The 25,576-nt window shown below is 35.4% G+C and overlaps 1 protein-coding gene across 5 annotated transcripts in view; it reads left to right on the forward strand.

Moving 5' to 3' along the window:
• Nucleotides 1-25,576, forward strand: part of WRN (WRN RecQ like helicase) — a 140,627-nt gene that overhangs the window by 26,153 nt on the left and 88,898 nt on the right. For 3 of the 5 annotated variants that reach the window (XM_072776358.1, XM_072776356.1, XM_072776355.1), the window contains exons 2-8: nucleotides 5,684-5,791; nucleotides 6,437-6,549; nucleotides 11,007-11,152; nucleotides 11,804-11,952; nucleotides 12,811-12,960; nucleotides 14,410-14,482; nucleotides 20,801-20,915. In XM_072776358.1, the coding sequence (XP_072632459.1) occupies nucleotides 5,696-5,791; nucleotides 6,437-6,549; nucleotides 11,007-11,152; nucleotides 11,804-11,952; nucleotides 12,811-12,960; nucleotides 14,410-14,482; nucleotides 20,801-20,915 (842 nt within the window). In that variant the 5' untranslated portion in view covers nucleotides 5,684-5,695. The remainder of the gene's footprint in view (nucleotides 1-5,683; nucleotides 5,792-6,436; nucleotides 6,550-11,006; nucleotides 11,153-11,803; nucleotides 11,953-12,810; nucleotides 12,961-14,409; nucleotides 14,483-20,800; nucleotides 20,916-25,576) is intronic. The other 2 variants (XM_072776360.1, XM_072776359.1) reach the window with 2 other exon arrangements.

Raw genomic sequence — 25,576 nt, forward strand, 5'->3', positions numbered from 1 at the left:
AACAAACAAACAAACAAACAAACAAGAACTAAAAGTCTTTATAAGTATTATCAATGGGCTCAATAGGAAATTGTGTTAAAAAAACGAACTGAAGAAGGTTGATAGAGGGAGGTGGGTGGGGGTTGGGCCAAATGGATGATGGGTTGGGTTTTTTTTTTTTCTTTTTTGGGTGATGGGAACTAAGGAAGGCACTTGTGATGTTAGCACTGGGTGTTATATGTAAGTGATGAATCACTAAATTCTACTCCTCAAACCAATATTACACTATATGTTAACTAGAATTAAAATAAAACTTTGAAAAGAATAAAAATAAAAGAATGGTTGAAAAGGAAAATTGCAGTGTAAGACAGGAATTGAAACATAATTCCTTAAAATACTCAGTGGAATTACTGTGGTAGAACAAATATGGCTCTAAACAACGTAGATATTTGTTGAGTGAACTGAACAACTGGTTCTAGGATGCCAACTTGGTCTTTCCTGTCTTAGAGCATTTCCAGAGGAGCTGTACTGCTGAATTTAGTGTGCTGATGGGCTAGGTCTTGAGATTACACTTTGGGAGCTCTGTGAATAGAGAATTGCCTCCTAATACTTCAGTGGGAGACTTACAATCTTTGTACTATTTGCAGCTTCTTGAGGGACCCTAAGAGTAGATCACTGCTGATGGCAAATAGCGTTTTACAGGCAAAGGAAAATAACAGTTCAACTAAAGAAGCCAGCCTCAGTGGAAAGACCAAAGAACACCCAGAATAAGAGAGTTTCATTGAAACAGATATTTGAACTAGATTATAACTTTTACAAAAGAAAGAAATATAATCACATTTAGGGAGACTCAAGTAGAACATAAACTTTCTGGAACTAACAATCAAGATTTAACATTATAAAAATTCAGTAGACAAACCGAAAGAGGATATCACCATTGAGAGCGAAATAAGCATCTTGGAAATCAAGTAGAAGACATATCTTAACATACAAAGAACAAAATTAAAGAGATGGCAGTCAGGAAGGAAAAATATAGAGTCTAGGAGAAGAAATCCAGGTAGGAAGAAATTCACCAGCATGTGAATAAATGCTATAGAAGGAAAAAAAGAAGAGATAGTGGCAATTAATAACTAGAAATAGGGAGTTTGCTGCAAGTGTCATAGTTAAGTGCTACAAACTCCATGATTTAACAGTAATTTATTGTCTCATGGTTTTGGAGGCCAGAAGTCCGAAATCAAGTTGTTGAAGTTGTTTCCTTCTGAGGACTGTGGGGGAAGGATCTGTTTCAGACCTTGTCTTCATGGCTTATAGATGGCTCTTTCTCCATTGTTTCTTCACATTATCTTCCCTCTATGCATGTCTGTCTCTGTGTCCATATTTGCCCTTTTTGTACAGACACCACTTAGTTTGGATTAGAGACTACTGTAATAACCTTGTTTAAATTTGATTACCTCTGTAACAACTCTTTCCAAATAAAGAGCCACATGCTGAAGCACTGGAGGTTAGGACTCTTGACACCTTTTTTTTTTTTTTTTTTTGAGGAGGCATACAATTCAACCCATAATGAGGGGAGATTTTTCTGATCTTAAGAAAAAGACTTGGAAAGGAGTCCTTTCCAAGGATTCACTGATCTCAAGGAGAATAAGTTCACTCTTAGGCTCCTTAAAATATAAAAATCTTTGAAAGTCTTTCAAGCTCCCAGGTGGGAAATAGATTACTCACAATAGAAAAAGCATCAGAGAAACAATGGGTTTCTTACTTGCAGCATCAAAAGGTAGAAGATAGTAAGAGAATATCTATAGACTACCGAGGGACTATTATGCTCAACCAACATATCATTCTATTTGAAAAAATACATTTTCACAAATGCAGGGAGTCATTTTATTACCATAATATTCTACCTGACGAAAGTAATTTCAAGAGTTCTCTACACAAACATTTGAGTCAGAACAGGATTCAAAAGGGGTAAGATGAAGGGAAGAGGGAACTATAGTAGACAATATATGCATTTACATGTTTAATTTATAAATACATTTATATTGAAATGGGTGTTGGAAATTTATAATATAAATGTTTAGAAAATAGTAAGGATTCATGAAATAGAAGAGCAATACTAAGAAAATGAACAGGCTATTACTTAAAACCTTTTCAACAAAAAACAGTAATTAGAAGGGTGGAGAAGTAAAAACAGAAGGACAGTGGAAATGTGAGGCCTTTATGGGGAAAGGATATTGTTACATTATTTTGCTGAGATAGTATGGTAATAGGATGAGAAAAAATGGATGTTTTGTCATTGATAATGGGAGAGAAGTATGAATTTAATTTCAGCCAATTAGGAAAAATGAGAAAAGAGTAAGAAAACTGGATAAAGTAAGATAAATACTAATCAAAGTAAGATTGAAGAGAAAACTCATGTTCTTATACTAACTGCAAATGAGATGAATTACCCATTTGAAAGACAGAGATGTTCAATGGGACTATTCAAAACAAAAAATAGAAAAATAAAAAAATAATAAAAATCCCAGGTGTATATTGCTTAGGGACAGCCTTTAAAAAAGTGATGAAGATTGAAAAGTAGTAGATAATGGTAGATAGATAGGCAGGATGATTGCAGGAAAGTCCAAACCAAAGCAAATCAAAGTATATTACAGATCTTCCTTGACTAAGGACTTCCCTGATAGATCCACTGGAAGTTGAAAAATATATTTCATACATCTAACCTCCCAAACATCATAGCTTAGCTTAGCCAACCAGAAACGTGCTCAGAACAGCTTACATTGGTCTACAGTTGGGCAAAATCCTCTAACAGGAAGACTATCTTATATAAAGTGTTGAATATCTCGTAATTTATTGACAAATTTACTAAAAGTGAAACCAGGACGGAAAGTTGCATGATTACAGAATGGTTGTCAGTGTATTGGTTGTTTATCTTTGTGATGGTGTGGCTGACCAGGAGCTGTGGCTCCATGCTGCTGCCCAGCTTCATCACTAGCACAAAAAAAGATACAAGTTCAAAATCTGAAGTGTGATTTCTAGTGAATGTGTATTGCTTTTGCACTGTTGTAATGTCATAAAGTCCTAAGTCAAACCATTGTTAGGTACCATCTGTATTTATTTCAAAGAGGAATTTAAGATCTTTTAATAGTACAAGATGAAGTATTATGAAATGATAAAAGACTTGAAAAAGATGTGTCAAGGTTATTTATACTCAACAACAATACAGTTAAATATCTAAATAAATTCTATTACTCAATGACTTAGATCCCTTCCGAGAATAACCTTTATCTGATAAGCAATTTAAAATCTTCATGTATCTTCAAGAATTTCCTTGTGAAATTATTCTACAACCTTAATTTTCTTTGTGCTTTTATCTGTCGTGACATCTAAGTAAATTTGACAAAGATGTTAGGTTTGTAAACAAGTTTACTTTCAAATTCTTTGCCTGGAAGCATCTAGACAGAATTTTGTGTGCAAAAGAGAGTTTTACATCTGAAAACTGGGCATTTCAAATTAAAATGATTTTAGTGTTATAGGTGGCTTCAGGGAAGAGTTACTGAAGTTTATTTCTGTTTTGGCAGCATGAATGAATTACTTACAAAATTCCAAGATTTTATAGTTGTTTTTTAGAGTTGTCTATTATTTTCAGAGACCATAATTTTCTGGCAGTTTTGCAAATTATCTACTCGGTGAATAGCAAAAACTTGTTTTCCTTAAATAATTTTTTAAGATTAAGAACAGATCGATCATATAGGGCAGCCTGGGTGGCTCAGCTGTCTAGCGCCACCTTCAGCCCAGGGCCTGATCCCTGCATGGAGCCTGCTTCTCCCTCAGAGCCCCTCTCTCTCTCTCTCTCTCTCTCTCTCTCGAATAAATAACTAAAATATTTATTTATTTATTTATTTATAAATAAAATCTTAAAAAAACCACACCATATGTAAAAGTACACTTTGTGATCAGCTTTTAACTCTCCTGTTAAGAGTTTTAAATTTGTGACACATATAAATGTATTAACTACTAACATCTGTAGAATGTTTTATAGTGACTAAAACATATATTTTAGGTGTTTTATCTTATTACATATAATATAAATGGTAACACCCAAACTTGAGTTGTCCATTCTGATTAGTGAATCATAGATCTTACCCAACACCAAACTTTGCTAATGATTCAAAGAATACGAGCAAGCACCAAGTGCAGATGGCATATTCTTTTTTTGGAGGATCCCCAGACTGTCAGACACAGATTCCAAAAATGTCCTTTTCTTTTGCAATAGGACATGTTATGGTTTTGGATTAACAGGATAGTTTTGAGCAATGTGTGCAAAAAATTGCACAAAGGAAGTTGTTTTGGTTTTGGAACTTTTTTTAATTACACAGCTTACTCGACTACTCCTCATTTTTCAACCATAAATTAATAAATCCATAATTCAAGGCTCATTTGTGATGAGCAGTCAAGATAGTTGTTGAGCTATATCTTGCAAACAGCTTTTACTAGATAGGTAGTCTTTAATATTTTTCTGCTAGTAAATACCATTGATAGGTTTACAAGGCTACCATCTGGTTTGAGATTATTAGTGTATTACTGGGATCCGTGGTTGAGGTTTTTCATTTCTCCTCCCTAGTAGGGAGAGTGAATTACTAGCCTGTTCTTAACTCTTCAGTGCATTAGAGTGGTAGAGTTGGTTCTATATAGAAAATTTTGCTAGAGCAATCTTTTAAAAATTTCCTTTATAAATTATCAGTATTCTCAGTTTTGGGGGTTTCTGCTTGAGAAAATGAGCAATTAATATGGATACTTGCTGGTACTATTTAGTTTCTTCAGGGTTATATTGCTACGTTTCAATAGGGATAACAGGCTACCCCTAAATCATAAATAGTTGCTGTGATTATTTCATATTAATATGTTTCCTCATAAGAATCTTCAGGTACATATTCAAAACTGCTGCTGGAGTTGGAAAGATTTTATTAAGAACTTCAAGCTATTTCAGTTTAGTGTGTTAAGTCACACCAGGGTATGGATCCATTTGCCATTAACAAAAAGAGTTTGTCATGGTCTCCTATTCATTGTGTTTTCTATAACCATTCCTTCCATGTGGTTTACATTGAGAAGAGCCCTCAAAGCTAGTAACAGATTTTTAAAAAATATTCTCTGTGAAGCACTTCTTAGGGAAACTTGTTCACTTACTAGGCCAAGAGCTTAATAAAAAAACCCCTTAATATAGAAAAGCTGTTCTCTGTCTAAAAATTCATTTTTCAAGTAGACTTGTGAACATGTCCAACAGTTTGCTGAGTTTACTTAGATCTTAGGACAGATGATAAGAAAATTAAAGATGTCAAAAATTTGTAAGAATTTACGCACCCAAGGATTATCATTGTAATGAGATAAAGATTATTCTTTAAAGGATCAAAGTCATAGAATAATAGGATTTTGAAACTGTTAGAGCCCTAGAACTCAATTAAATTGACTCACTTATTTTAAAAAGAAGAACTGTTACTAAATGTATAATTATTAGATCCAGCGTATTACACCTGCTTCCTTTTGGTTTGCAATTCCAGCTCTTAAAACCTATACATGGGTCAAATGCCATAACTTTAAATGTGCATGTTTGGTTCTTCAGTCATATCCACAGGCCTCTCTGAGTTTTTTTTCTAAGACTGCACTGTGTTTATTCACAGAGTAATTTTTTTTTTGATTTTGCAACTAGAGCCTATTAAAGATGAATGAAAAAAAATTGGAAAGAACTCCACAGCCGCGAAAACTTCCTGAATGGATGTCTATGCAGAATGAGACATGTACTGCAGTAGAAACAAAGGTATGTGGTTCACCAGTTATTCTTTCAGATGGGAAATGTAGTGTAAATTTGACTGTAAAATCAGCCTTCACTTGTAAACTTGAGGTCACCATGTAAGTTAGAGTTGCTATTGTGTGATTAAACCACAGTCTAGTCATTGAATAGGTAAATGAGATTAAATTTTAATGAGGTTTACAAAATGGGAATTCTTACTCTGTATTTTACCTTTTTATCTATTATATATGGTTGACGTTACTTGTTTGTTCTAATTTAGATAAGTTAGACAGTACTTACTTTGGTAAATTTTTGTGGGTAAGCAAGTGTAAGTTTTCATAGATTGAAGATCACCAGCCACTCTTCAGCATTTTAAGGCAACATTATTACATCTAGAATACTAATATAATTACAGAAAAAAATTAATAAGTGCTCTTATGAAAATAGGATTAGAAGTTTGCAAATAAGCTTTTTAGGAAAGTAATTTTATGGTGGGTGGCTTTATTTTTGATACATTGTCCTTATGACTTTATTAGCCTTTATTATCAACATTAGTTGATAAAAACTTAGAACTATAATTTGAATGTTTCACTGAACTTTATTTTCTCCATGAACCTCTCTTATTTAATGTGAATGTTATTTGTGCCTTTTTGAAATTTTATTTAATTCAAGGCATCGATTCAGAAGAGTGTTTTTGAAGACGACCTCTCTTTCTTAGAATTCACTGGATCTATTGTTTATAGTTATGAAGCTAGTGATTGTTCTTTTCTATCAGAAGATATTAGGTAAGAGATTTGAATTTCCTAGTTTCATTTGAATTTGTACCCTTAGAAGATAACTAATATGACAATATTTGTATATATACTGAATTTTACAGTTAAAGTGTGTTACATAGATAATTATTTCTGCATGTAGAATATCACTTGACAAAGTTCTAATTTTATGTTAAAAAACCTTAAAAATCACTGGATTAAATGTGTAATGTACCTATTCATTCATAAGTCTATTACTTTAGCTAATTTTTTGTTACTTTCAATATTTCAGATATATAGAACAGTAGTTCTATATATATCTAGTGTTCTATATATCTAAACACATTGTTTATTTCACCCATGAACGAATGAACACATTATTTATTTCATCAAAGTAAGACAAAAACAATGCAAGAATTATTCAACCTCCAAATGTCCCTTTATATTTCGTTAAAAATACCAACCTAGTAATATTGGATAATGGTTGTGATCAACTCTGTTGCATTTAGTTAGCAACAATTACAGCAAGTGATTTCTTTTTTTTTTTTAAAGATTTATTTATTTATTTATGAGAGAGAGAGAGAGAGAGAGAGAGAGAGGCAGAGACACAGGAGGAGGGAGAAGCAGGCTCCATGCCAGGAGCCCCATGTGGGACTTGATCCCGGAACTCCAGGATCGCGCCCTGGCAGGCACTAAACCACTGAGCCACCCCGGGATCCCCCAACAAATGATTCCTAAGAAGAACATTAGAAATGACTGTTAGTATTTTTAAAAATTGGTTTGTTAAATAAGGACTATGCAATAATGCAATCCAAGGCTTTTGAAGCATTTTACAAGGAGAAGAAGTAGGGAATTCATTCAGATCTTCTTCAAAGTTGTTATATCTGTCTCTCTTTCTCTCTTTTTTAACTGTTGTACATTGCAATGGTTAAAAGATACAGCGGTAAGTTAATCTATTTATTAATGATCTCCCGGTGGCAGGTGAATTCTAGAAATAGTATTCAGGTGTCCTCACTCCTACCACAGTTAACTGGCCACTTTTGGGTCTCTTTGTATAGAACAAAATTTGTCTCACAGAGAAGGTAAAATCTGTCATTTGTTATTATGTATTAACTCCACCATCTCACCTTTGTCAGCGCTGTATCATGTCATATCTCAAGGCAATAAACACGAGTATAGTCCCAATCAATTCTGTGTGCATTAGGATAGGCAGACAGGCTTTTTTTCTTACCTGTACTGGCCAACTAAAAGATTTTTGCTATCACAGGTTTTCAACAATTTGATTTTGGTGTGCCTTTGTGTCATGTGGTTTGTCTTCATCCTGCTTGGGCAGGATGAGCTTTTTGGACCTGTGGGTTTCTAGTCTCATCAGATCCTAAAAATTTCTCTCTCTATATATGTAAGTATGTATATATATATATGTATACACACACATATATATGCATTTTAATTAATTAATTAATTAATTTTTTCCTCATTCTGATACTCTTTTCTCCTCTGGTAGCTTCTACACACACAGGTTGGATTGCTTAATACTGTGTTATTGGTCATAGGGTTCTTGTCTCTTTCAGTCTTTTATTGTTTTTCTTTGATTTTTTTTCTCTGTGTTTTGGTTTGAATTGTTTCTTTTGCTATGTCTGCAAGTTGACTTTATGTCCTTCTGTAGTGACTGTCATTCCCATCCTGTGAATTTTAAGTTTTTTTTTTTTTTTTTAATTTTAAGTTTTATTGTATTTTTCATCTCTAGAAGTTCTTTTTGTTTCCTTTTTAAAAATACCTTCCATTTTGGCTCTCATATTCATGTTTTCTTTTAAATATTTGAACATGTTCAGCATATTTATAATGGTTGTTTTAGTTATTTTTTTCAATGAAATGATTTTCATCCTGGTTAGAGTCACATTCTTTTTTTTTTCTTTTTTTTTAAAGATTTTATTTATTTATTCAAGAGACACACACAGAGAGAGAGGCAGAGACACAGGCAGAGGGAGAAGCAGTCTCCACACAGGGAGCTAGACGCGGGACTTGATCTGGGGTCTCCAGGATCACAACCTGGACTGCAGGCGGCACTAAACCGCTGAGCCACCGGGGCTGCCCTCCCTGATTGTTCTTGATTCAGCCTCTTTCTTGTCTATCTCCCTTCTCTCCAGAAACTACCTCTAGCTGCCTCATCCTCTCTGGCTCTGAACCCTGTCTTCCTAACTCCGTGCTCTGCTTTGACTTCTCCTCCCTGCTCTGTGGTCTGGAAAGTGTTCCAAATAGAAAGCTAGGGCAACAGTAGAGTATCCCCCAAGGTTTTTTTTCCCTCAGAGAGCATAGGCCTGTACTGTGTATTGTTCAGTGTCTGAAAACTGTTACCTATTTTGTAAAACTTTCTGTTTGTTCATAGAGGAAATGTATATGTGATCACTGTTACTCACTCCATCTTGCCCAAAGCAGAAGTGGAGATTCTTTTGTGATACATGTGTTTAGTTTTTAAAAATTGTAAAATAGGCAAATATAAACAAAAACAGAAAATAATATAACAAAACCCTGGCTTTAGCAAATCTTGATATCCATTTTCTTCAAATATTTTTTTTTTTCATTTTCTTCAAATCTTTATTAAGAAATGTCACGATAGGCAGCCCCAGTGGTGCAGTGGTTTAGTGCCGCCTGCAGCCCAGGATGTGATCCTGGGGACCTAGGATCGAGTCCCACATTGGGCTTCCTGCATGGAGCCTGCTTCTCCCTCTGCCTGTGTCTCTGCCTCTCTCTCGCTCTCTCTGTATGAATAAATAAATAAATCTTAAAAAAAAAAAAAAAAGAAATGTCACGATAAAATACCGTGGAAGTTAGGTATGTCCCTTCTCATCCTCTGCTGAGATAACTTCTGTCATGAGTTTAGTGCTTAACATTCCCTCACATGTTTTCTATTTTATATATATACTTTTATATCCCCAAATATCATATGTTATTTTGCATATTTAAAAACTTTAATAAGTGCTATCAAACTATATGTGTATTCTGCCACTTGTTTTTCTCACTCAATATTTTATGTTTTTTGAAAATTTTTCTTTCTGGTATATGTAGTTTCATTTTAACTTTTATATAATATTTCATTGTTTCAATAATGCTGCAATTTTTCCATTCTTTTGTTGATGGAATTGTAGTTTATTTCTATTTTTGCCGGTAAGAACTGTATTGCAATGAACTTTTTTTTGAAGTAAATTATAATTTTTTCAAAGATTTATTTATTTACTTTAGAGAGAGAGCGAGAGTGCGTGTGTGTGAACAATGGGAAGGGCAGAGAGAGAGGGAGAGAGGGAATCCTTAAGTAGACTCCCTGCTGAGTGCAGGGCTGGATGCAGGGCCAATCGCAGGACCCTGAGATTATGACCTGAGCTGAAATTTAGAGTCAGATGCCCAACTGACTGAGCCATCCCAGTGCCCCTGCAACGAATATTCTTTTTTTTTTTTTTTAAAGATTTTATTTATTTATTTGACAGAGAGAGAGAGAGAGAGAGTGCATAAGCAGTGGAGTGACAGGCAGAGAGAGAGAGGAAGAAGCAGGCTCCCCAGTGAGCAGAGAGTCAGACACAGGGCTCAATCCCAGGACCCTGGGATCATGACCTGAATTGAAGGCAGATGCTTAACTGACTGAGCCACTCAAGCGCCCTTGAACATTCTTCAACATCTGTCTAGTTGTGCACATATGAGATTTTGATACATTTATGAGAAAAACTTGCAGGTCGTAGTGTTTATACATCTTCGGCTAAACACTGTCAAAGCCTTTTCTTTTCTTTTTTTTTTTTTTAAATTTTTTTTTATTTATTTATGATAGGCACACAGTGAGAGAGAGAGAGGCAGAGACACAGGCAGAGGGAGAAGCAGGCTCCATGCACCGGGAGCCCGATGTGGGATTCGATCCCGGGTCTCCAGGATCGTGCCCTGGGCCAAAGGCAGGCGCCAAACCGCTGCGCCACCCAGGGATCCCCCTGTCAAAGCCTTTTCTAAGAGGATTTTGCCAATTTATATTCACCAGTGTTTGAGCAGTCCCACAGGTAGAGATCTTTCTCAGCACTTGATACCGTGAGGCTTTTACTTGTTACCATCTTGTAGATATGAAATTGTATTGATTAATTTGCATCTGATTTCAAGTGAGGTTTCATGTCTTTACATATTTATTTGGATTTATTGGCTATTTGGATTTTCTTTTGGGAATTGCCTGTTCATATTTTCCCTCTTCCTCCTCCTCTCCTCCCCTTCTTTTTTTTCTTCTTCCTCCTCCTCCTTCTCCCTGTTTTCCTCCTCCTCTAAGTCTTCCTCCTCCTCTTCTTTTTATTGGATTATCTGTTTTTTTTTTACTGACTTTTCAAGGAATTTTTAATATTTTCTGGCTGTTCACTATCTTAGATATCTTCTATATGTGGCTTGTCTTTTAATTTTCGAATGTAGAAGCTATATAGAAGTTAAAATTTTAATGTAATTAGTTTGCACTATTTTTCCCCCTGTAGCATGAATCTGTCTACTGGAGGTGTGGTGGGTTTTGACATGGAATGGCCACCAGTATACACTAAAAGGAAACCGAGCCGAGTTGCACTGATTCAGTTATGTGTGTCAGAGAACAAATGTTACTTGTTTCATATTTCTTCTATGTCAGGTTGGTATCTCTTTTGTTTCATTTTTATTTGGTTGATAGTTGTATTATGTCAACTTTATCCTATAAAATTAAGCTTTTGAATTAGCTAGTGCTTCTCTCATCACCTTACATTTATTGAAGTATTCGTGTTCGACCTGATTCATTCATATCCCTATTTTATTTAATTTTCACATCTTCATCAGGCATTGATATTATTTCTGGTTTAGACAGTAGAGAACTGAAGTTTAGAGGGGCTAAGTGATCAGGAATATACTGTTAATGTTAGCAGAGGAAGTATTCAAATCAGATGTTTTTCTTGTCATTTATCAGTCAGGACTTTGCTTTAGGTAAGAAAAGAAATACTAAAGGTGGTAGCACCTGGCTCAGTCGGTTAAGAACTGCCTTCAGCTCAGGTCATGATCCCAGGATCCTAGGATGGAGCCCCACATCCGGCTCTCTGCTTGGCAGGGAACCTGCTTCTCCTCCTCCCTCTGTGTTCTTTTTCTATCAAGTAAATATATAAAATCTTAAAAAAAAAAAAAGATTCAAGGTGAATGTGTTTCTGAATTTGAACATAAATAAATAGATTTAAATATAAACATAGAATGTGTAAGAATTAGAAAATAAATAATACTTGATAGAGCCTATGGAAATAATAATAAAATGCTATAGTTTTTCCTCAGGGGTTAAAAATGTTGCTTGAAAATGAAGCAATTAAAAAAGCAGGTGTAGGAATCAAAGGAGATCAGCGGAAACTTCTATGTGACTTTGACATCGATTTGAAGAATTTTGTGGAGCTGACAGATGTTGCCAATGAAAAGGTAGATCTAAGGCGTTGAGCACTTGTGATGAGCCCTGGGTGTTGTGTGGAAGTGTTGAATCACCATGTTGGACACTTGAAACTAATACTATACTGTATGTTAACTAGAATTAAAAAAAAAAAGGTAGATGTAATACATATATTATTTTCATAAACAAGATAAATTTATGTTTTGCAGAGTGTCCCATCTATCTGGATGTTATTTTTTTTTTGAAAAAAATAATTTAAGCTGTATGTTAGTGTAACAATAAGGAAGTCCCAAATGAGTATCCATAATGAAAACCTTTAGGTCTAATCCATTGCCTTAGAGAAGTTTCTTTAAGCTGGCACCATTCCCCACCCCCACTTTTAGTACTGTTTCATGTATGTGTAAATTTCAATAGTGTATTTAAAGGTTTTCCATTTGAGCCATTTATACCAATAATTAAAAAAAATTTTTTTTAAGGGAAAGCATAATGTAGCTTGTGGTATGATGCTCTTAGTGGAGGTTTGGCCATCAATTCTGTCACCCTTATTTCACATATTTTGTTAATGTAGTCATTAAGTTAAATTCTCGTGTTTGGCCAAGTAGTCATTGGGCTGGGTAGAATGCCTACCACTATCCAGCTTTTTTTCCATGAATAGTACGTTTACAGTCCAAGAATTTTAATACCTACATTGGGGAAATTCCATACTTCAGTTCTGTAATGTGTACTGCAAATGAGGTTTTTAGTGATGGGAAATTTATTAAGGACTATCTCTGGTATATATTTTGATATAACATTTCTGACTTTACTTGTGGCCTGGTCATTTGGTGGTATTTAGGAGTATCTGAAAATAGAAATAATTTTTTCCAGTGTTGATTTTTCATTACTTCTAGCTGAAATGTACAGAGACTTGGAGCCTCAATGGTTTGGTTAAACACCTCTTTGGCAAACAGCTTCTGAAAGACAGATCTATCCGTTGTAGCAATTGGGGTGATTTTCCTCTCACTGAGGATCAGAAACTGTATGCAGCCACTGATGCGTATGTATGTACCAAAGATCTTTGTACTATGATGCATTTTTTAAACTTTGTAATAAATTACTTTAGGAAAATTTTGTTTTAACAGTTGTACAAACTCAACTAAAATATTTTAAATCAGGTTGGCATTAAAAATTCTTAAGACATTCAGTGAAACTGTTAATTCTCAATATTAATTAGCAAGCACCAATTGTTCAGTGCTAGTAGTTTTTATTATCATGAAGCCAAAATAATGTTCAACTTGTATGTAAAAAATGTAATCTCTCTGAAAACATGGAAGGCTAATAAACCTAGGCTGAGGAACCACAAATGGTATTGATGATGTATTTGATTTATAAGCAACTTCAGTATAAAAATAATTATAGATAGTTTCTATATTAAAACTGGCATTATTTCTTATATTTGTATTTAAAATGTGCTAAATATTTGGGAAAATTGCCTCCAAATTTAGTTTTCCACTGCTGTGAGTTGTATTTTTATATTTACATGTATATATTTATATACATACTAAAATTTGGGCTTATCTTTATCATATTATTGTTTTTGTTTTTTGCAGAAATGTATTTTATGTTCCAGTGGATTTCTTTTTCCCTAATTTATATTTTCATTTGTAGATGAATATCTTGTTGTTTCCCTTTTTGCATTTATTTTTAGGCATGGAAACTCTTATATTTAGTAAACAGAAAAAAATTCAGTTTTGTCAGAAAACGGTAATAATTTTCCTGTAGGTTCTATTAAAAAAATCATAAAACTGGGCAGCCCAGGTGGCTCAGTGGTTCAGCGCCACCTTAAGCCCAGGGCATTGATTCTGGAGACCCAGGATCGAGTCTCATGTCAGGCTCCCTGCATGGAGCCTGCTTCTCCCTCTGCCTGTGTCTCTGCCTCTCTCTCTCTCTCTCTCTCTTATTTATTTATGAATAAATAAATAAATCTATTTAAAAAAATAAAATGGTTACTATTTTAAAAAAATCGTAAAACTTGTTGAGAACTCATGCAAGTTCTGTAGCATTTTTATTAATGAAAAATCAGTGTGACTTGGTTGCTCCTATTAACAGTGCCTGAAAGGAGGGCTGTTCATATGCTGACATTCACAGCTGATTTAATGAGATATGGGGAAGTGGATGTGTGTTGCCAAAAGATTTCTCTTACTTGATGGTATTTTGTTGGAGTCTCACTTATAAGTTATTTGATTTGGATAACTCCTTATAATATTGAATATTAAAAAATAAAAATTTAAAACTTTTATTTTAAGGCACAAGCAGTTTACTTTATCCATTCTTGCAATTGGTATGGTCATTTAATGAAGACATAGATCTTTGCATAACATAAGGTGAACGCAGCTTTTTGGGTACTTTGGGAATCACGGTTTTGGATTTTTCTAAAGATAGGACATATAGCTTTATTTTGGTTATCTTTTAGCATACTCTTTTCCCTTTTCTATTTTTTTTTTTTATAGGCTGGTCTCATCATTTATCAGAAATTAGAGATTTTAGGTAATGCTGTGGAAAGGTTTGCTATAAATAAAAAAGGTATGTGGTGCTCTAAAAATAAAAGATAAAATTATTGAATTTGCTCTTTTGTGAGGTTTATTTTCAAAAAAGTCAGTATTCACACATGTGCAAACTGTTTAGTATTATAACTTCTTGAGTGTCTGAACCATGTTGACATTTGGTGTGAGGTCTCTCTGGCCAAAGATTGGGATTTAGTCATGTTACTTGTTGCAGAGGAGGACTTACTACTTCTGCTTTATCACATTGCTGTTCATTAGGCTTCTTCAGTAAGGGCTTTGTGGTTTTGATAATAACATCAGTGATACAACCAGTTGTCTCCCAGTCTGGAGATGATTATATTCTTGCTATAAATATTTAAAGTGTACAGGCTACTTTATAGTGTCCTGGTTTAAATTTCTGTTTTCTTTCCTAAGGTAAGATAACTGCTGTTTTTCTCCAAAAACTATAGTTATTTTGTTCAACTTCAGTGCTTTTCTTAGATGTCTCAATAGGTCAGTGATAGCAGACCTACATAATAGAGTGGAAACACATGAGCTTTCATGTCACATAAACCAAAGGGGAATCCCTGCCATGTGACTTGAGATTAACATGTTTCCCCATTCTTGGAATGTAGATAATTGCCCAATATCTGTTGCATAGAAAGGTTGTGAGCACTAAGAGGGACAGAATATTATAGGTACCTGTATTGATCTGTATAGAGTTGTTATTCCTATTGTAGCTTCTTTTGGAGATTTTAAATAATTGTGTTTGTTAAGAGGTTAATTAAATTCGTGATTTTGCTAAGTAAGTTTAAAGATATGGCATGACCTCATATAAAATTATATTGTACTCTTTTTAATTGCCATTGAGAAGGGATTCATGTCCTTTGTGATAGACCCTCCTTCTTTACCCAATAAGGTAGAAGACTTACTTTCTTTCCCTGGAAAGCCACTTTTGAGGAGAGCTTGCTGACTCTCTGTAGTCAAAGGTACTGTGGCTAGAAATTACCTTGCTTAAATTGAGCAGATGATATGTTTTTGAAGTTGATCTGGAAAATAGTACAGAACTTATTTAAATCATAACAGAATTAAACTCAACAGAGGAGATTCTTGGTTTTCTGAATTTGGGGTTTGTAGAATTACTTATAGGTTATACTTGTAATTTTGCCTCTGATTAAAATGCTTCCAATGAATGTTTAAGATATTTCTCAATAAAGCACTGTATATTTTTAAGTCGCTACCAGTAGTCCTGGTATCTGTATTACCTGTTGTTGCAGTGCTACATTGTTTGGCCCTCACCTTTATTCTTTATTGTATTATATGTGTGAGTATATTTTGACATCTGATGTGAGGTATCTTGACTAGGATCCTAGTGAATTGTAACAAAGTTTACCACTGTTTTTTTTCTCCCTCCCCCCTGTTAAAGAGCCAGAGCTATCAGCCTCATTGTTGTTTAATTTCCCTGAAGTATTTATAAATGATATTTTCACATGACCACTTTTGGTTATAAGATTGTGTTTTTTTCTTCTTCATTAAAGAAAATGGATCATAACATCAGAAAATAAAAGGATATTTGTGCATTGTTTCTCCCTGTTAAAATATTAGCTTACTCCAGGATGGTAGCTAATAAACACTAAACAATATAACAGATAAAAATGAACTTACTCATTTATTAAAAATTATTGAACATTTTATGATATGGGGATATGGAAGTGAACAAAACACTCATGATCTACTCATTTATTAAAAATTATTGAGCATTTTATGATATGGGAATATGGAAGTGAAAAAAACACTCATGATCTGCTTCCTGAGAGGAAAGTCTGCAGTTTTGTAGGTGATAGAGAGATGAACAAAAAAGGCGTAGGTATAGGGAGGGAGGTCTTATGATGTGGGAAAACAAGGCACTGTGGTTAGCACATAGGAGAGCAGTCTTACTTGGAAGTATTTTTTTTTTTTAAGATTTTATTTATTTATTCATGAGATACAGAGAGAGAGAGAGAGGCAGAGACACAGGCAGAGGGAGAAGCAGGCCCAATGCAGGGAGCCCGATGTAGGACTCGATGCCGGGTCTCCAGGATCAGGCCCTGGGCCGAAGGTGGTGCTAAACCGCTGAGCCACCCAGGCTGCCCCATACTTGGAAATATTGCAGTATTTCCTGGAGAAAGTGATGTTTAAGGGAAGACCTGAAATAGGAACAGGAGTTAGGTGGCAGAAGAGTACAGGAAACCATAGATGCAAAGAGAAATCATAGTATTTATAAGCAACTGAAAGTAGTTCAGTGTAGTAAACTCTTGAATATGATGGAGTGAGGGATAGAGAAGCAGAATAAGGAAAGCAGATAGGCCACATTTACATTAGGAACTTACATTTTTCCCAAGAGGTATTGGGTTTAAACACAATAGTACATGAATTACATGAAACAAAAAACGAAAGAAAAAAAGAGTAACTTGGGCTGTAGAGTAGAAAATGGATTGTAGGAAGTCAAGGGTCACAGTGGTAAACCTTGTTAGAAGGCCATGAGAGCAATCCAAGGGAGGGGCGGTGGTGACCCGATTTGGATGGTTGTACTGAGGATGGAGAGAAGGGGATAGATTTAAAATACATTTAACAGAGCAGTAGAGTCAGCAGAATTTGATGTGATGATAAGAGCCATGTGTGAAGGATCATTCCTGTGTTTGCCATGAACAACAAGGATGAAAACCATTGAAGAAAAGGAACAAGATTTAGAGCTGAGAAGTCACAGTTGATTTTAGACATGTTAAAGGAAGGAAGACTGTCAGCATACTGCAGGTGGCCCGGTGGCACTTAGATATCCAGGCTGTAGCTCAGAGGACAGTTTTAGTTAAAGAATTGTGAGTTAGGGATCTCTGGGTGGCGCAGCGGTTTGGCGCCTGCCTTTGGCCCAGGGCGCGATCCTGGAGACCCGGGATCGAATCCCACGTCAGGCTCCCGGTGCATGGAGCCTGCTTCTCCCTCTGCCTATGTCTCTGCCTCTCTCTCTCTCTCTCTCTCTCTCTCTCTGTGAGTATCATAAATAAATAAAAATTAAAAAAAAAAAGAATTGTGAGTTAGAGATAAAGAACTGGGACTAAGAATTTGGAGGAACTCTTAGTTTTTAATGTTTGCATGCTGGAAGGGACAGTAAAGGAGTTGCCTGCCATTGGCATAGAAGGAGATTAGGAGATATGGTGTGCAGAGAGCCAAGCGAAGAGCATGTTTTATGTAGGCATTATCAACTGTCTTAAGTCCTTCTGAGAGTTTGAGAACCTGAGGATTTAGAATTAATTAATCAGTTTTGGCAATGTGGCTATCATTTGTAACTTGCTACTCCAGCAGCTTTGGTGTACTGGGTGACAAAAGGAATTTTCTGGGGAGAGAGTAGTTATTTGGGGCACATGCTACTAAAACAGAACAGGGTCCACAGTCTTTGGTAACATGAAGGTGATTTAACCAGAGCAGAAGTAGAGTAGCGGAATGGTATGAGTGAAAATCATAGTAACATGAATAGAGGAGTTATTAGATGTCAGGAATGTGAGAAGGCATGTGTAAACAACTTTTTTAGAAGATTAGTTTGGAAAGGGGATATTCACTCATTCATATAACATACTTGATGGGTGTTTGTTATAAGTTAGAGTTTGAGTTGTGGGGGAAAGTGCACTGAACACCGGAGACCAAGAGCCTTCACTTCATTCAGAGAAATGGGGGAACGAGCCATGTGACTATCTGAGGGAGGAATGTTTCAGGTATTGGGGAAAGAACTCAGTGTCTGAGGGTTATTGCTTGCCTTATTTGAGGAACAGTAAGGATAACTGAAGTGAAATGATTAAAGGTGAGAGTGGGAGGAAATGAGGCTAGAAAAGGAGATGATTTAGGGCCTTATAGGTGGTGACTATGGCTTCATATTTTATTAATTAAAATAAATGCAAAATGGAGTGATGAGAAGGCTGTAGAGGGTTTGGAACAGGAGAATGACATTAAATTTTAATTTAAAGGGTTTTTTTTTTTTTGGCTGCTACAAAAGGGCAAATGTTGAAGGAAGTCTGGTAGTCTACTCTAGTAGTCCTAGCAAGAGATGATAATTGTTTGGATTAAGCTGGTAGCAGTAGAGATGGTAGATTGTGTATATGTTTTGAAGGTATATTTTGTGAAGAATTTGCTGATGAATTCTCTGTAAGGGATGAGATGTAGAGACCAAGAGGACAATCAAGATATTTTGGTTGGATCAGCTGAGTGAATGGAAGGATCAGTTACGGTGGAAAGGTTATGGGAATAATAAGTTTCAGTGAGAAAAATCTAGATTTCAGTTTTGGATATGCTAAATTTTAGATGCTTATTGATATCTAAGAAGATATCACAGTTGGAAATGTGATTCTGGAGTTTAGGGGATAGGTTGAGGTTGGGAGATGTAACTTTGGGAATCATTGAGAAACAGCTGGCAGTTAAAACAGTGAAACGAGATGAGGTGAAAGAATGACTGGAATAAAGAACAGAGGAGGTCCAAGTATTGGTGTTGAGGGCACAGTGACATTTAGACATCAGGGAGGTGAGGAGAGTACAGCAGAGGGCCTGAGAAGGGGTGGTAGTAGAAGACAGTGTGAGAGGTATTGTGTCCAGAAGCAAGGGAAGAATGTGTTTTTTAAGAAAGAGGAAGTTATCAACTGTTTTAAATAGCTCAGAGTATCTGAGAAAGATGAGGAACTAGACCTGACAATTAGATTTGACAGTGTGGAGGCCACAGGCAACCAACCTTTCCCAAAGCAGCCATGCCTATACTCATTGAGGCAAAGGCTTGGTTGGAGTCAGCTTAGGGGAAAATGAGAGTAGAAAATTTGAGACAATGCATGTGTAGAACTCTTTCATGGACTTTTGCTGTAAATGAGAGTGGTTCTGTGGACATAGACTAATTAGATTGGGGGTGGGAAGATGAGATAGTTTTCTTTTTCTATTTTCTTAATGTCATGAGGGGTGAGGTTGTTCCACGAGTAAAAGGAAGAGCAAGCAGATGTTAGAGGCTTAGAGAGAAAGAAAGAGGTATGAAGTAGTCATACTGATAGTAGGAAAGTGGAAAATATAAAATAATTAACAGTCACTCCGAAGAGTTCCTTGAGATCTGTGTCATGAATTTAAAGCAAGTTGAGTTATGTTGGCTGTGTTTTATCTTCAATTATAGTCAATTCTTTTGAATATAGGCATCAAGTCGGTAAAATAGCTGGGTTTAATTAGAGAAAGGGTTTTCCTAGATAAACAGTGCTTTGAAGGAAGGAAGGAACAAAAGAGATCAGAGTCCATACAAGGAAATGATTACTATAAAATGGGTAAGAAAGGAAAAAGAAAAAAAAAAAAAGAACATGGCAAGGAGTACGAATGGGAAGGATCAGGTATATGGAAAAGGTGGTAGGATCAGTGGATTTGGTTCTGAAAATGTAAAAGAATAGTTGTATTGGGGAGGGCATCCTGGAAAGCAAGCCAGCAAGCTGACGTTCAGAGGATGGAATGCTTACAATTGAAGTTTGGAAGTAGTGACTTTATTGGCAATTATAAGGTCAAATGACTCCAGAAATGGGTGGCTGAGATCAGTTGAGGAAAAGATTGTTGGAAATGAAAGGATCAAAGCACGGAAAAGGCTACACTTTGAGGTGGAATTATCACGAGTAGTAGTGAAGGGGAAGACAGTGAACCAGGCATTAAAATCTTCAGTACACGAAAAGAATGTGATTTTTGAGGTCACAAGATGCAGCAATCAGGAATAGCAGATGGTACAGTTCTATGTCACATGCTTCAGAGGAGCTGGACTTTTGGGGGACAAGAGAAAATGGTGACGAGCTATAAGAAACTCTAAGCAGGAGAAGGGTTCAAGGAAGGATGGCAGGGTGTGGTGTTGATGGAGAAGGATGTACCAGATCATTGGGAGTTGGGAAGATGATCGCCGATTGGAAAGGCTTGCATTTTAGTTTGATCATGACTGGTAACGAGGGAAGTGAGGCTTGGCTGTTGGTTCAGGTTATGTTTGCCAAACTACATTTCATAACTAAGAACCCACATGGTGTTCTACTGATTTCTGATTTTGAAATAGTATAGGTGGGTTCAGATTCTCAATTCTGCCTTCTTCTGCCTAGGTTGATTAACCACTGGTTGTAATATATATGAACGTAGATCATTTGGAATTGAAGTAGCAAAAATCTGAAAGGGAAGTAAAGTGACTGAAGTGATACGGAGATAGGTTAAGGAAGTCCTTTTGTTGAGATTCACTTAATTAAGGAAAGAAAAAGAAAATGTGGGCTCTAATACTGTTTAAATAAGTGGCTAAATAAATAAATCTCTGTTTTTATTTTGAAAATTGATTCTTTTTGTCCAGAGGAGGAAATCCTACCTATTGATGTGAAGAAACAATTGACTTCAATCTCTGAGGAGATGATGGATCTGGCCAAGCATATTCCTGACGCTTTGAAAAAATTAGAAGATCCACAGAGGTTAAATATTATCTGTTTTTGCCAATTCTGTTTTGTTCTTGCTGCATATTCCTATTTATAAAGAATTACTGTTCATTAAGGTAGACTCATAGAAAATTTTTAAAACATTTTTATTTAAATTCAATTTAGTTTACATATACTGTATTATTAGTTTCAGGGGTGGAATTTAGTGATTCATCAGTTGCATATAACAGTCCTCATTACATCAAGTGCCCTCCCTAATGCTCATCACCCAATTACCCCATCCCCCAAACCCCCTCCCTTCTAGCGACCCTCAGTTTGTTTCATATAGTTAAGAGTCTCTTATTAGTTTGTTTCATATAGTTAAGACTCTCTCTCTTTGTTTTCATTTTAAATTCTATTTTTCCTTCCCTTATCCTATATTTATCTGTTTTGTTTCTTAAATTCTCCATGTGAATGAAATCATAGGGTATTTGTCTTTCTCTGAATGACTTATTTCGCTTAGCACAAAACCCTCTAGTTGCATCTAAGTTGTTGCAAATGGCAAGATTTCATTCTTTTGGATGGCTGAGTAATATTCTGTTGTGTGTGTGTGTGTGTGTGTGTGTGTATATATATATATATATATTTATACACCGCATCTGCTTTATCCATTCATCTATTGATGGACATCTAGCTCTCTCCATATTTTGGCTACTGGGGACCTCACTGCTATAAACATTGAGCTGCATGTGCCCCTTCGAATCACCATGTTTGTATCCTTTGGATAAATATCTAGCAGTACAATTGCTGAGTTCTAGGGTAGTTCTATTTTTAATTTTTAGAGGAATCTTCATGCTGTTTCTCAGAGTGACTCTACCAGTTTGCATTCCTGCCAACCGTATTAAGAGGGTTCCCCTTTCTCCACATCCTAGCCAACATCTTTTGTTTCCTGAGTTGTTCATTTTAGCCATCCTGACAGGTGTGAAGTGATATCTCATAGTGGTTTTGCTTTGTATTTCCCTGATGATGAGTGATGTGAAGCATTTTTCCAAGAGTCTATTAGCCATTTATATGTCTTCTTTGGAGAAATGTCTGTTCATGTCTTCTGCTTATTTCTTGACTAGATCCTTTTTAAAATTTAAATTTAATAAGTTCTTTATATATTTGGATACTGGCCCTTTGTCTATTAAGTCAAATATCTTCTCCCATTCCATAGGTTGCCTTTTAGTTTTGGTCACTGTTTTTTTGCATGCAAAACCTATTTATCCTGATGAGGTTCCAGTAGTTCAATTTTGCTTTTGTTTCCCTTGCCTTTGGAGATGTGTCTACCAAGAAGTTGCTGCAGCTGAGGTCAAAGAGGTTGCTACCTGCTTTCTCTTCTAGGATTTTGATGGATTCCTATCTTACATTTAGGTCTTCCATCCATTTTGAGTTTATCTTTGTGTATGGTGTAAGAGAATGGTCCGGTTTCATTCTTCTGCATGTGACTGTCCAGTTTTCCCAATACCATTTGTTGAAGAGACTGCCTTTTTTCCATTGGATATTCTTTCCTACTTTGTCAAAGATGAGTTGACCATAGAGTTGAGGGTCCATTTTTGGGTTTTCTGTTCTGTTCTATTGATTTATATGTCTATTTTTGTACCATTACCATACTTGATGATTACAGCTTTGTATACAGTTTGCAGTCTAGAATTGTGATGCCTCCAGGTTTGATTTTCTTTTTCAACATTTGGGTGTTTAGGGTCTTTTCTGGTTCCATACAAATTTTAGGATTGTTTGTTTCAGCTCTGTGAAAAATGTTGATGGTATTTTGATAGGGATTGCATTGAATGTGTAGGTTGCTTTGGGTAGCATAGGCATTTTAATATTTTTTTCTTCTAATCTTCTAATTTTTCCATTTTTTTGTATCTTCCTCAGTTTCTATCATAAGCGTTCTATAGTTTTCAGAGTACATATCCTTTAGCTCTTTGGTTAGTTTTATTTCCAGGTATCTTACGGTTTTTGGTGCATTGTAATTGGGATCAATTCCTTGATTTCTCTTTCTTCTGCCTCATTGTTAGTGTATAGAAATGCAACTGACTTCTCTGCATTGATTTTATATCCTGCTGAATCCCTGTGTCAGTTCTAACAATTTTGGGGTGGAGTCTTTTGGGTTTTCTGCAGAGTATCCTGTCATCTGTAAAGAGTGAAAGTTTGACGACGTCTTTTTTAAAGATTTTATTTATTTATTTGAGAGAGAGCGAGCACGAGCAGGGTTGAGAGGCAGAGGGAGTGGGAGAAGCTGACCCCTCACTGAACAGGGAATGTAGGGCTTGATCCCAGGACCCAGGGTTGATGACCTGAGCTGAAGATAGACGCTTAATGGACTGAGCCACCCAAGTGCCCCAGTTTGATGACTTCTTTGCCAATTTGGATGCCTTTTATTTCTTTTTGTTGTCTGATTGCTGGGCCTAGGACTTCTAGGACTATGTTGAACAATAGTGGTAAGAGTGGACATTTGCTTCTATGTATTTTTTTAATTCTTCTTTAATTTCCTGTTTGACTTATTCATTCTTTAGTAGGATGTTCTTTAATCTCTGTATATTTGTGGTCCTTATAAATTTCTTTTTGTGTTTAACTTCAAGTTTCATAGCTTTGTGGTCTGAAAATATGCATGTTATGATCTCAGTCTTTTTGTACTGGTTGAGACCTGATTTGTGACCCAGTATGTGATCTTTTCTGGAGAATGTACCATGTACACTTGAAAAGAATGTGTATTCTGCTGCTTTAGGATGAAATGCTCTGAATATATCTGTGAAGTCCATCTGGTCCAGTGTATCATTCAAAGCCATTGTTTCCTTGTTGTCCTTTTGCTTAGATGATCTGTCCATTGCTGTGAGTGGAATGTTAAGGGCTGCTACTATTATTATATTATTATCAATGAATTTCTTTAAGTTAGTTATTAATTGGTTTATATAATTGGCTGCTCCCAAGTTAGGGGCATAAATATTTACAATTATTAGATCTGCTTGTTGGATGGACCCCTTTATTATGATATAGTGTCCTTCATCTCTTATTACAGTCTTTGGTTTAAAATCTAGTTTGATATAAGAATGGCTACTCCAGCTTTCTTTCCATGTCCATTAGCATGATAAATGGTTTTCCACCTCCCCACTTTCAATCTAGAGGTGTCTTTGGGTCTAAAAGGAGTCTTATAAGAAGCATATTGATGGATCTTGGTTTTTTTTTTTTTTTTTTTTTATCCATTCTGATATCCTATGTCTTTTGATAGTAGCATTTAGTCCATTTACATTCAGAGTAGTTATTGAAAGGTATGAATTTGGTGCCATTGTATTACTTGTAATGTCACTGTTCCTGTAGATTGTTTCTGTTCCTTTAGAGTCTTTGTTACTTTTGAGCTCTCTCTCTGCTCAAAGGATCCCCTTTAATGTTTCTTGCAGGGCTAGTTTAGTGTTCATAAATTCTTTTAGTTTCTGTTGGTCCTGGAAACTCTTTATCTCTCCTTCCATCCTGAATGACAGCCTTGCTAAATAAAGTATTCTTGGCTGCATATTCTTCCCATCTCGTACATTGAATATGTCATGCCAGTTCTTTCTGGCCTGCCAACTCTCTGTGGACAGGTCTACTGTCAGCCTGATAGAAATTTGCTTCAATACATGCATAGAGACTGATCCATAAATTTGAGAAATATCTTTCCAGTTGTTAAATTGTGCATTAAAACATTTAAGGCTTTTCTGTCTGCTTTGTAGGATGTTTTATGAAACAAAGCAAAATAAAATTCAGAAGTCTACAGAAAGTATTTTCAATTCAAAGTTACCTTTTTCTGTAGTGTCTAATTTTATTTATAGTGTGGTCACTTAAAATGTATAAATAAAACAACTTTTTTATTTAGTTGCTTCATTTTTGGAGATTTTGTCTGATTATTAAATAGGAATTTCATGTAATCAGTAGGCTATCAGAACAAGAGGCATTTAGATTTTAAATGCCATTTTATAGCTAAAGCCCTGAATAATTTGAGATATTTGGATTAATAGACATTGGATTACCGGCACCTTGTAGTTAACGGTTTCTGGAACTAGGCATTGCCCTAGGCTTAATTGCTGAATGACTTCATCTAAAAAGCAGCAATACTCTTGAAGAGTGAATGATTACAGTGTAGTTATATATTGAGGCAAAAATACTTTGTAGAATGTCAAGCAGTTAATTGAAATAGAATTCTGATTCTGACAAAATACAATGTTAGTGTATTTCTTTTGGGTGAGATTTGTGATCTATTTTGATTTTGGTATTTCAAAATATGATATAGAGATTCAGCTCTTTTTCAAAGTTCTTTTTCCCCCAGCAATTTATTTTAATAGTTTTTATGTAACAATTTCTGGAAAACATAACTCAAATGGGGACAGGTAACAATAAAACCATTTCATATTCTATTTTACATTTTTCCCTCTATGAGCAAAAAATAATCACTTTACATAATGTTTACATGTATTTCAGATTTTTGTTCTAGCAGTTAAACAATCTGTTGAATGTAAATTATGTCTGCTTAATGTTGTACTTTGTAATAACAGAGCTAAATAGGTTTTCTTAAAACTTGAGAATGGGAAGTAATTGGATTCATTTTTAGTGAAGAAAGATCTTGGCAGGTTTCAGTGTCAAACGAGGACTAGTTAAATTTCTTACTTCAGATTCTTTGTAAGAAGTGTATAGTAATACTTAAC

This window comes from Canis lupus, chromosome 15 (assembly GCF_048164855.1).
Source record: "Canis lupus baileyi chromosome 15, mCanLup2.hap1, whole genome shotgun sequence".
NCBI classification, from domain to species: domain Eukaryota; kingdom Metazoa; phylum Chordata; class Mammalia; order Carnivora; family Canidae; genus Canis; species Canis lupus.